The sequence below is a fragment of the Nothobranchius furzeri genome, chromosome 16 (assembly GCF_043380555.1).
Source record: "Nothobranchius furzeri strain GRZ-AD chromosome 16, NfurGRZ-RIMD1, whole genome shotgun sequence".
In the NCBI taxonomy this organism is placed as follows: domain Eukaryota; kingdom Metazoa; phylum Chordata; class Actinopteri; order Cyprinodontiformes; family Nothobranchiidae; genus Nothobranchius; species Nothobranchius furzeri.
The window spans coordinates 41,267,104-41,280,429 of NC_091756.1; the positions used below are offsets into that span (position 1 = coordinate 41,267,104).

The 13,326-nt window shown below is 42.2% G+C and overlaps 1 protein-coding gene across 1 annotated transcript in view; it reads right to left on the minus strand.

Annotated features, from left to right (window-relative positions):
- LOC107387827 (SPARC (osteonectin), cwcv and kazal like domains proteoglycan 2) overlaps positions 1-13,326 on the minus strand; it is a 66,120-nt gene that overhangs the window by 16,039 nt on the left and 36,755 nt on the right. The window contains exons 2-3 of the mRNA XM_070545676.1: positions 12,767-12,812; positions 5,175-5,289 (exon numbers count right to left, since the gene is read on the minus strand). Of these exons, the coding sequence (XP_070401777.1) occupies positions 5,175-5,289; positions 12,767-12,812 (161 nt within the window). The remainder of the gene's footprint in view (positions 1-5,174; positions 5,290-12,766; positions 12,813-13,326) is intronic.

The window sequence follows — 13,326 nt, forward strand, 5'->3', positions numbered from 1 at the left end:
TTTGATCGTAACTGACTGAGTGTCATAATAACTCTGCACATAAAACCTCCTTTCTCCTCGCGCACTGATTGACTTCATGTTCAGGCTCTGCCGTGCAGCTCCTCAGCCTGCAGCCTAATGATGCCGGGATGATTTGATGCGGTTGCACTCCTGCTTATTACCCACCATTGGACGCCGCTCGTCTCATCACTGCAGTAACTCTATAAATGAAGCACTTTAGTGAAAAAGATAAATGCCTGTCACCACTGCTGATAGACTTTTCAGGTAGTAATAATTCACTCCATTAATTTGTTTCAGGCTGCAGCCCTGCTCGTTTGTTTTTCTTTCACAGAGGAGTAAACGAGTGCAGGAGGCAGATAAACACTTTACGATGATGTTCACTACAGAAGACTAAAGAGGAGCCAAACATAAACCTCAATGAAAGGTGATTATACGTTTAATATTTTTCATTTGTGCCAGTTTGTCAAACTGTTACCCTGTAAAGTCCAGTAAAAATATACAAAAAGCTGTTGGAAATCATGGATATACTTCAGTATCACTGCAGAGTGAAGTAAAAAAAAAAAGTTTTTTCATTTGAGTCTGATATTCCTGCTCTTTAAAGCATGACTGTGTTCACTCAGAGCTGCACAGTGAACGAATGCCGCAGCGGCACTTGTAGCTCCGCTTAGCTTTATCGACTAACTTTACAGAATGCCATTTTCCCCTTTCATGGCTTATTTCTGCTCTTGCCACACCAAGCTCCAGAATCTGTTTTGTTTCCACGGGTCTACAGTCTAGGATAACGTTAGGTGTTTTAAAATCAGTCTCCCAGATTGTGTCGACTGTTAGTTGAGGATTTTTGTAAGTTCAGCACAAACAGGACTCGCTTTACAGTGTTTGTGTAAACACGTCCTTTGTGAGATTATGGGTTTTTGTAATGGTCCTTTTAAAGAAAACTTTCCTCCTACAATAATAAAGAAAATGATCACAACAGAATAATTGTTTTGCTACATCACATTTTGCCCAGATTCAGTCTCGTTTTTGCCTGCAGACAACAATCCAGCACAACAAATCAAAAAATGTAAATTTGAAGGAGTTGATGTAAAAAAAAAACTCTTTATAATGATAAAATAAAGCTGTTAAGCCCAATTTGATTTAAAATACTCACTCTCTCCAAACTAACACCAATCCCAAAACTCATCATTTTAAATCAAAATTGCACATCGTTCACAAGTAAAATAATGCTTTCACTCTCTCACATTTAAATGTCTAATGTATCATATTTGACACTCAAAGCTCTACTTCTTTAACATGATTAGTACTTTCCTCAAAAACCTGCTGATTTGAATCCAAAACAAACCCTCCTACATCTAGTGAGGGAGGTAAGTGTCAAGTTTATTACTCAAGCCAGGCGTACGCTGCAATTTTTTGACCGTTTTGAGCCGACTTTCCTCTTGTGTGAAATTCTTTGGTTGGGGACATTTTTGCATTGTGTAGCATTCAGGAGGTAACGAGAAGATAACTCATAACCAGCTCCAGACCACCAACTGTGTGGCCGCACAAATATCAGGCACGTTCGACACTTTGCTAATCTCTTGTGACGGCATCGCACCGTTGAAGTGGTGCTGTGACCCAAAAGTACCAGAATCGTCCACACAGAGCATGCACTAACACGACTCGCCAGCAAATTTCTTATCAACACACATCATTTCTTTTTATTTTTATACTTTTCTCTGCACACAATCACATGTATTGTCAAGAAAGTGTGTTTGCCATCTTTATGTCAAATAAAATGGATCCCAAAACACTGTACTTCCTTTTTTTCATCTTCCTTCTCCAACCTCCATAAACCCCTGTGTGTCTCTACTACGGCAAGCCCGAAGGTCAACAAAGTTTGTATTTGTTTACCTTTATAAATAAAGGTTGAAAAAAATGACATCAATAACAACAGCATCATTTTAGGTCCGATGTGTTGCTACCACACAGTGTGATGAGCAGTCAGGTCTTTGAAGCAATGTCAGGAATGCAGAACTGCTTGCGGAAAAGGGTGCATGTCCCGTTTACCTGTTTAATATGTGCTAAGTCTATACTGAAACAATATTCAGGATGTCTATTGTAACAGTCGGTGCATATGCTTTAACTATGAGGATAAAGAGGGATATTTAGTGGCAAATCCATATTTTTGAAGCAAGTATTTAAAGGTGTGGAACACTCATTTAATCAATGCATTTGCAGTGGTCTCTATGTAAGGCTAACACTGTAGCCTTCCTCAGAGCTTCGCCGCGACGCACAGTTCTGTGGAAGGCTACAGTGTTAGCTGGAATGTCAGCAAAACAAGGTAAATACAACTCTTTTGCTGTGTTTAAAAAATAACCAAGTAATGCAGTTGGTTGAAACACACAGAATGAACGCACAAAAGATGTTCGATGCCTTGTAAGTTGTACTCTGGGGTGGAGTTAGGGGGGTGTACACTGGTGCACCATTTCCAAGAACTAAAATTTGCCCACATCACAGCTGAGCTTCAGGCGGCACATTTTCAAGTCTTATTTCCTGATATTGTTGCCTGTGACTGGATAAAAGCAACTTGACTCAACCATGGTCTCTGTTTGCTTTTGGGACATTGATGTCTTATCTCCACAAATAACACAAACCTGAAGGAGTTCCGCTGTGTGGTGGAGTTGCTCATGCTAACGGAAGGCTTCTACTGTCTGAGACGTTCTCTAATGTTTCCTGGACGTTAAATCAACAACAGCCTTCCCCCTCACGAGTTAACATTCATGAACTCACACATCTTAAGTGACAGTGTGACGTAGATCTGTCAGGTTTTTCTAATCCTAGACTTTCACCATTTTTTCTATCAGAAGCTAATGCAGGAGATAGGTGTTGGAGACTATTTTCATGTTCAGCCTGCATGACAAACTCAGTTACAGACTATTATCAGAAATAAGATTAAAAAAAATGTTTTTTTCAGTCACCAACACTATTAAGCACAAGGTTTGATTTTATTTGACCGTTTTTGTGTGATGATTCACCCTATAGATTGAACTGCATGAGTGCATTTAATATGTTTTTTTAGCCTTTTAATGAACTTTGTGTAAATCTAATTTTCAATGTGCATTTTGCTAAGAGATTGTAATCATTTCTGTTCCTTAAGAAAGTTTTTTTTTTTCAAACCATGTATGTTCTCTCTCCGTGGGACGATGGATGGAAATTAGCCTTTAACTATAATCTGGCATGTTTACAAACATGTGTTGTTTATTAACACGTATACTGTCCCAATCAAATAAACATTTAACATGAGATACCATTTATCAGATTTAGATCCAGTGGCTCATTAGCACTGAATCAAATTGAGTTTTTTCATTAATTGTTTTCAACATAAAGACACAGAGTCAACATCACCTTTGTTGGTTAAACAAATAAACAAAATCTGTAAGAAAGTCTTGAAAAGCCTAAAACATACATGTTGGCCACACATTTCAGACAGAAGTCTGTTCATGAAGGTTTATTTTGTAACGTCACGAAATGGCCTGATTTTGAGACCCACAGGTCAGATCTTCAGCCGGGTCAATTTAGCCTGGCTACGACTCCAACCTACAATATTTTCCCTCACAGGAGACTGAAAGCCTGCAGCTCTGACAGAGATAATAAAATCATAACAATAACATTCTCTCCTACCAAGGTCCCTTTACAGAGGAACTCTTTTATAAAAACTCCTCGATTCACAGAAGAACAGAAGAAAAGAAGATTTTAAAATTAAAGATAATCATTAAATAAACGTTTGTTTATTGCTACTTATAATAATTATAAAACAATGAAATGTTTCATTAATCTGTGCTTAATGATATATGTTTAGCATGTTTACTTGACGAGGTCATCACCATTTGCACTCACACAAGGACAAAGTAAAGTTAAGTTAAACGCATGGCGCATAGTTAACCTTTTGCCCAGTTAAGAGCCTCCGAATCGAAGAAAGCGTGTTTCTGAGATTATTGGTAATATTCCTCAAACTTGTCAACTTTTGGTTGGCTACCCATTTCATAACATTTACATTAAAACTAGATCACTCTGGTTTTTGTTCAGTTCGTTCGAGAGTTCTAGAGAAAAGCTTCAGACCAGCCATCTGTAGCAAAACCTCTTTAACCATCAAAGATTTTGGCACGTCAACAAAACCTTTAAAACATTTTTCGCACCTGCGAAGCTGATAGAACAAAATAGTTCCTGCAGAACAAAGCTGATTTGTTCAACTCCTTAAGAGTTATTCCTGAGACGCAAACTAGTTCCCACTGTCGTTACCTGGAAGATGACTGTGGACTGACCTGGTCGTACTGGAAGTTAGTCTACGGACTTCGGTACCGGGATCTCCGACCCCCCCTCCCGACATCTCGGACCCAAAAGGGCGTCTCCACTTGGGTACGTAGAACCCAGAGAGATTGCGTCTGGATGTGGTTTTGATAATAACAACTTTATAACTTAACGTAAACCAAATTATTTTATATCCAGAACTCAGCTCTCCGAGATACGGAAGTTCTGACTACATTATATTTACACATAAGCTCCAGACACCACCTTTTAGTTTCCATCCACTCACAGTAAATAATAGTCAACCAGTTTGTCAAGTTTTAATTGCTTGTAAAATAAATTCTTACTTTTATAAACCTGACTGTTTCTTGAATCAAAACGAAGTGTGTACAATCCCCTAATGAATAAAGACTCCTAGAATCTTCTGATTAGACCTTCTAATCTACCCTCTAAGACCAAGCAGGTTGATGTTCTATATTTACATAGAGTATCACAGCTTATTGGTCACAAGTTGAGTTAATAAATATAGTAAGCTCTTAAAGCAATCTACCTAACCCAACATATTATTTACTAACGCAACTATTTTGAGGGAAGTCGATGAAGATGGATATTAATGCAAACGGTTCATGTTGAGTTTCCATCGCCACCATCTGGATGCAAAAACCCAAATAAAAGCTGGTGGACAGGAACTGGGCTTTGAAACTGCACACTCCAGTACCCACACCGTGGATTCGTCACTGACTCCACAGCTTTCCAATCACACACAGTTCAGCTTTCACATCTGGCAAATCTTATTCACAGACTAATCCATCCATCGATCAAGAAATCCTTAATGCATCATCAGAATCTTCTGCAAACATCACGTTTGTGAATGGAGGGCCGGAGCCGCCTACCTCTGCTCCAGTTTCTTGCGGTTGATACATGTGGCTCTTTGGTAGCCCTGAGCGACGCACACCTTATGCCGGCTGCACTTCACATTCTGGCACGGATCCTTGGTGGTGTCGACAGCTGTGAACACACATCAGAACCGACGCTGTAAATGCAGAGCTGTCAATCACACCTGAGAGGGTTTAGTTTACAATTTCTATTTTTGTCATTTTCAGCAAACAAACACCGAGCCTCTGGCAGCAATTTTGTTCCCTTTGACAAGAAGCATGTGCTTAACAGATTGATTGTGCAAAAACAGGAGAGCTGTTTATTTATTTATCTATTTTTGTGCTTTATAATCAATTTCTGTGCAACTAGACCATTCAAACCCATCTTTCATTGTCACAAGACTGTCATTTATATGAGCATATGCAATAAACATCATGAAATGCGCAGCGAGGAATAATCCTGGCTATGTGCACAAATGAGTCAATTGTCTGCACTGCCAAGAAGAATGATGCCTGGCTGTCATTAGCGAGGCAGCGCGTCATCCGCAGCAGTTGTCTCTGACTGCAGGAAAAGCTGACAGCACTGATGGAGCGTCTTCTCTCCACTTGCCACATCTCACTTCCTTCATGTCAACTCATCACTGTCTCCCCTCACCCTGCATCTTCTCGCTCACACAGAAACATACACTTTGTCTTGCCCTCATGTGTCCCCCCATCCCTCTGCAGCCTCCCTCCCTCCCTTCATCTTCAGAAAGTTGCACGGTTCAGTGCCAGCCTCCCCCGAGCTTGAAGATCGACTCAGATGGAAACAGAGCCACGTCCTCCACCGTCCTCAAACAGTCAATGCCATCAGAAAGTGGATGTCGCACCTTTGCAGTCCATTTGCCACAACTAAATAAATAAATAAATAAACCGAGGCTCCAGATGAAATTTAAGAGAGTGGCAGGAATGAGTTGCTGAGAGAAATTTAAGCTGTGAAACCCCGAGTCAGCTATGAGCAGCTGCTTTGCAGTCAACAAGGTGGCTGACAGCCAGATTCCCACAAAACTATGAGTACACCACACTCCAAGGAGGTAGGAGACTAGTGAACCCCAATGGAAGTAGCAGTTGATAGCTCTGATTGTTATGTTTCTGCAACATAAGTAGAAAACACAACTAGTTACAGCAACCCATCTTGTCTTCTGCTCCTCTGGAGGAGTCAGTTTAGAAATCAGGATTACCTTTAAACAACTACAGAACAACATATAGATTACACCAAACTCTTGTCAGTCTTATCATTATATGTTATAATGGACTTTCCATAAAATGGATTTGCCACCTTTTGCACAAACACAAACAACAATGCATAAAATAACACAGTTTGATTAGAAATGTACCAGATCCTAATAATCTGCCTCTTAACAAAATGTCCCTGGTGCTGTTAATCTGAGCAACATTATAACTCTCTATAGATGTCGTTTCTGATAATCCAACAAGATTAAATTCAGAATGGCACTGGAAGTGATATTTTTCATTTAAAGGTGGGGGGGGGGGGGGGGGTAGCTGATGCAATCAAGGTGTAACATAAGTAGTGTTTGTTCTCAGATTGTTGCTAAATTCTTATAAAGGTGATCCACTTATGGTAAATGGTCCGTACTTATATAGCGCCTGGTTCTACAACCCCCCAGGCAATTTACAACTAACCAGTCATTCACCCATTCACACACATTCACACCCTGGTGGTGAGGAGATACAATGTAGCCACAGCTGCCCTGGGGCGCACTGACAGAGGCGAGGCTCTCTGTCAGGCTATGCAGGTCGTCTTGCCCAAGAACACGACGACTGCAACAGACTGAGTGGGACGCAAACCTGCAACCCTCTGGTTATGGGGCAGCTACTTAGCTCCACCACCACTCACTAACTCCTAGATGTTAACACAACAACAACCCTTATGATGAAGGAAAACCACAAACAAGACAGGGCCATACTGACGGGTCTAGATTAGCACCTAGACCAAGTCACCCCCGCAAACGAGATTCTTAAAGAGCAAGTCACCCCTTACAAGAAGCGTACTTCACTCCCACTTCATGTTTGAAAAATGCAACAAATGCTGTTGCCTAGCAGATGGAGAGGGTGGAGCCACTACAAATACACACACTCACGACATTGTGACATCATAATCTACCAGTTTACATCATAGCATACCTCTTAGCCAATGGCGATGGCAGTTTAAATTCAAATGCAGTCAAGAGTTTTTACCTGACAACGGTACAACACTGACAGTTTCAGGCAGAAATTTTAAATTTTAACTAAAATGCACTAAAGTGCAAAACTATTGACTACATGTGTCTGCAGCATGATTAGACACGCAATTATATAGTTTATCAGAAAAAAATTGTTTATTTGGGGGTGACTTGCTCTTTAACAAGTTTCTTTCTGGTTAAGTAAATTAAAAAATAAACAAATTAAAAGATGCAGCAGAAATATTTTTATTTTTAACCCTTTGATGCATAATGGTCACTACAGTGGACAGGTACTCAAAATTGTTATTTATTTGTTTTTGATATTAAGCACAGCTGTTGAAGACTTTATTGCATTTGAGCCCCTCTGTTTGGACTTCAGTAAGCCAAGCCAACATATTTCATGCTCAGAATGCATGCTGCCCACTGAAGTGGACATGTAATAAATTATTTGTAAATTATAAAATTTTACTAAAAATATTTGTTGAAATTTGTTTCATTCACACCTAAAGACAAATGAAAAAAAATCATGGTTGAAGATTTCATAATTCATGCATCAAAGGGTTAATAATTCCCCCCCCCCCCCCCCCCCCCCCCCCCCACACACACACACACCGAAAATTTGTTTTGGTAAATTGCATCAGGGTAAATCATAAACTAGCTATTGAATAATTCCAGTAAAGTAAATTTTCTACATTTGAACTAAGATGTTTCCGACCCACACCCTGAAGGACGTTCAGCACAGCTTTATCACTCCTGCAACAGGTCATGACTTCTCTGGTCTCCACTGTTTTAGGAAAGAGGACCTTAAAGAGACAGAAGCTTCATTTGTGGTTGGGAAACTGACTGAGCCGTTGCAGGAAAGAATCACTAACAATCATGGCATAATAATCATCTACCAACTTTTATTCCTTTATTTTCTGTTGGATTTGTATTATTTTTAAATGATGCTCCACAACTACGACATTAGTTCCCATAGAAACAACGCTGGATGTTTCCAGTAGAGATTCAAATGTGAAACTCCTCCCAGCAGCAGCTTCAAATTAAAAACACCTCTCAGACAACACTCTTCTAAGACTCCTCCGTGCTAAAACAAAATTCAAGCCCAGGATTTTATTTAGATTGAAGTGCGGGTGTGTTTTCCTACCACCTGCTCTCCTGGTTTGGTTTATATTTATGCTCAGTGAAGAACTCACTGCAGGTTTGGGGGACGTGCACTTTATAAACCAACAAAAATACACAGCATTGCCGCTCTGGTCCAGTATTTTTTATTTATTTGTTTTTTGGGTTATTATCAGAACGCTGGGAACAAAAGCAGCTGCTTTATCATCTCCTGTTTTCCTCTGTGCTCACATCACAACCCTCTAATAAGCACAGCGCCTTGGAGTCATCACTGAAAACCTTTTATCATCCGTTTGTTTTTGATTCAGCTAAGTACCTGAGAGGTTCTGGACTAAAATACGAGCAAAGCTGCTGACAGGTGGTAGATTTGAGTGTGTTAGAAGGACAGACTTGTTTTCAAAGCCTCTGTTTTAGCGTTTGAATGAAATTAATCTTTCAAAAATGTCTTAAAACCACAAAATAGGAGCAGTTTAGAACAAGACATCAGGGTCAAATTAGACATCTCATTTTGAGCTTATTATGGTGATAAAAACAAAACACCAAGCAGAATCAGTTCAGGTCCCGATCCCTTAGAAAGGCCTGATCTATCTGGGGTGTCCAACGAGCAGACGTCTCTGCTGTCTTGTTAAATTTGCAACAAAGAGACTCTAATCTGTTAGATCTGCAAAATTAGTCCCAGAGGGAGACGTGATGAAGATGAAATCAGCTGTATTAAAATGTTTTCCTGAGATTACACGAGTCTTGTTCTGTGAGCAAATCCTGACATCTTCTCATCTTTTGGTGGGTGTGGCATCCTTCCCGACCTCCAGCACTCCCCCTTGCTGCAGGAGCACATCACTAATTGGCTCCAATATATGCGAGCAGCTCTCATGTTGCCCGATCGGTAAAATGATTCATGCAGCACTTTATTATTCTGACCTTTCAAAGAGTCGGCCCCGAGCTGCATGCAGAGTGTGATTCCTTTGCAGAAATCAGCACAAGAATGCTTCTCTGCAGCTAAACTGGTTGCTCATATGAATACCAGTAAACACAAAAACTGTTTACTATTTTTTCTTGTGCATAGCACCAACATAAAATAGTCTCATTGTCATTTTCTGAACTTTTATGGTTTTAAATCAGTCACAACTATAAATCTGCTGACAAAAAAGGGATTAAACTTGTGCCTGGAATGAAGGTGGGATTTATTGGGAGGCCAGTGAAAAGTCATGTCTGAAGCTTGCGTGCTAGAAGTGAAAAAGAAAAAAAACCCACAAAGGACCAAACAAGAGCAAAGATGGACAACCTGCAGATGGCCCAGGGCTCTCTGACTGGCATGAGCAGTAGGACCTGACTCATGTAGAACGTCTCCAGGGAGAGCGACTGTAGCGTTGTACAAATTACAAAGAGCTCACCATCACAGACAGCAGGGAAACGAAGCTCCGTGGCTTTAGGCGATATTCTGCAGGGGAACGTCGGGTCCTGCTGTGTCTGTTCCATTCGGCAGGCGTTCCCTCATGTTAGTGGCGTCTTTTAGAAGACACTGAGACTGTTTAGTGAGGGTCTGACATAGCCAAGCAAGCCATCCTATTTATTTAAATATACAGTCTGGTCAGAGCTCCGTTGTGGGGAGGAATTTACAGATGTCTGTCAAACTGTCTCTGCTTGTAAGTGGACAACACCAGGACCAATCAGAGCAAAGAACAATGACACATTCATCGCTATGGAAATCAGTCAACGGGACAGTCCACCATGCATTGTCGAAGAAAAGAAACATCCTTTTCTAAATAAGTGACTAACCCCCTGGATCACATCAGACGCGGAAGCGCGACAATGTGCCATAAAGCTCCATGGAACGAAAAACACTTCTATTCGGTGACCTTGTTAACCTACGGTCTCGGTCACAACAGCTGCGAAGTGCCACCAAGGCTCGTGCCGTGCAGCGATCGTTTCATTTTGTTCTGATGCTTGATGGCAAATCGTCCCACAGCTTTGGATCCATGGTTGAAAAAGCACAGTAACCGTTTTGGACCTGGGAACCACCGGTGGGCACTGGTTGGTTCACTGGATGGCTACATGATTCAGCTGCTAAAAACTAAATTCAGTCTACCTTCAGAAGCAGAACTGTGTCTTGTCCTTTAGAACAAACCTTCAATAATGTTCATTTCACTAGTCTGTCTGAATACAGAAAGCCTAAAAGCTAAAATACACCTTAAAGTCTTGATTCATGTAGTTCTTCTTTTGCTGCTGCATCTTCAGACATTTCTTCTCTTCTAGGATTTTATGTGGTGTTTCACCACTGATGAGAGCAGGTTAAAGGGCAGGAGTTTCAGCCCCTCGGTTTAAGTTGGAGACATTGTGAAACATTTACTGATAAATTCACTCTAAATGCATTCATGAACCTATTGGACACACCATGATATGAAACTAATGTTCACATGTCCTCTGCTCCTTCTCAACAGCTGATTTTCTCTAAGGTGAACTCTTTTTTTTTCTCCTTTCAACAAAGAACAGACCCCCATGGAGGAAATGAAGCCTGGTGGGAGTTCTGACTTGAGCCTTCTGCAACAAAAGCAATTATAGCCGCCTTTTCAAACTAATGGATCCAACTGAAGGCTCGGCCTCGACTTTCCTGAATTCCAGCTGCGTTCTCACCCTCCACAAGCTCAGACACCCTACAGGAGCTACCCGTAACCCTCCACGATCACGTAGAGCGTGATTTTTCGCTGTGTACATTATAGAGGTTCCTTTTTACATTCTTACCGAGCCTTATTGAAAACCATGACAGCACACCACATTTAAGGTCTGCGTGGGAAAAATTACACTTGAATAAAAGCAAAAGTCTCGTCTCGTCTCGTCTTCCTCCGCTTATCCGGGTCCGGGTCGCGGGGACAGCATCCCAACTAGGGAGCTCCAGGCCGTCCTCTCCCCGGCCTTGTCCACCAGCTCCTCCGGCAGGACCCCAAGGCGTTCCCGGACCAGATTGGAGATGTAACCTCTCCAACGTGTCCTGGGTCGACCCGGGGGCCTTCTGCCGGCAGGACATGCCCGAAACACCTCCCCGGGGAGGCGTCCAGGAGGCATCCTGACCAGATGCCCAAACCACCTCAACTGGCTCCTTTCGATCCGGAGGAGCAGCGGTTCTACTCCGAGTCCCTCCCGAATGTCCGAGCTCCTCACCCTATCTCTAAGGCTGAGCCCGGCCACCCTACGGAGGAAACTCATTTCGGCCGCTTGTATCCGCGATCTCGTTCTTTCGGTCATTACCCAAAGCTCATGACCATAGGTGAGGATTGGGACGTAGATCGACCGGTAAATCGAGAGCCTGGCTTTCTGGCTCAGCTCCCTCTTCCCCACGACAGATCGGCTCAGCGTCCGCATCACTGCAGACGCCGAACCAATCTGCCTGTCGATCTCCCGATCCCTCCTACCCTCACTCGTGAACAAGACCCCGAGATACTTAAACTCCTCCACTTGAGGTAGGACCTCTCCCCCGACCCGGAGGTGGCAAGCCACCCTTTTCCGGTTGAGAACCATGGTCTCAGATTTGGAGGTGCTGATCCTCATCCCAGCCGCTTCACATTCGGCCGCGAACCTACCCAGCAAGAGCTGAAGGTCAGAGCTGGATGAAGCTAGGAGGACCACATCATCCGCAAAAAGCAGAGACGAGATTCTCCTGCCACCAAACTCGACACACTCCACACCACGGCTGCGTCTAGAAATTCTGTCCATAAAAGTGATGAACAGAACCGGTGACAAAGGGCAGCCCTGGCGGAGTCCAACCCTCACTGGGAACAGGTCCGACTTACTACCGGCTATGTGGACCAAACTCACGCTCCTCTGGTAAAGGGACTGAATGGCCCTTAACAGAAAGCCACCCACCCCATACTCCTGGAGCGTCCCCCACAGGGTGCCCCTGGGGACACGGTCATAAGCCTTCTCCAAATCCACAAAGCACATGTGGATTGGTTGGGCAAACTCCCATGCCCCCTCCATCACCCTTGCAAGGGTATAGAGCTGGTCCACAGTTCCACGGCCAGGACGAAAACCACATTGCTCCTCCTCTATCTGAGATTCAACTATCGATCGGACCCTCCTCTCCAGTACCTTGGAGTAGACCTTTCCAGGGAGGCTGAGGAGTGTGATCCCCCTATAGTTGGAACACACCCTCAGGTCACCCTTCTTAAAGATGGGGACCACCACCCCGGTCTGCCACTCCACACTGAAAGCAAAAGTCATTGTGAAAAATGTATACAAAGCATTCTGTGAGGTGTTCTTAAGGAGCAGACTTACTTTCTTCAGATCCAGTGTTCTCCTCTGGGTTTTTGATGTAGTCATCCTGAAAAACAAACATCTTCACATTAAAATATATCCATGTAAATAAAATTTAACTGCAATAAAGAAAGACACATAAATCATTGACAGAAGAAAGACATATCAATAAATAATTTAATTAGGAGGTTACATTTAAGTCCTTACATCAGTGGTTCTCAAACCTGGTCCTGGACGGCCACCATGTTTTAGTTTTAACTTTGCTTCAACACACCTGATTTCAATCAGCAGGTGATTAACAGGATTCTGCAGAGCCTGATGAGCTGCTGCACAGGTGATTCAACTACTGAATCTAGTGTGTTAGACCATAGAAACCGCTGAAACATGCTAGATGCCCACCCTCCAGGCCCAGGATTGAGAACCACTGCCCTAAATCTTATTTAATCAATCAATAAATAAGTGGGGATGTTTGAAATAAAAGAAAAACAATAATTTACACAATTACTACCTTGTGATGAATATCATTTTTGCATTATTACTTTGTATCATTTTGAAAAAACTGTAAAAAACAGTAATTTTTC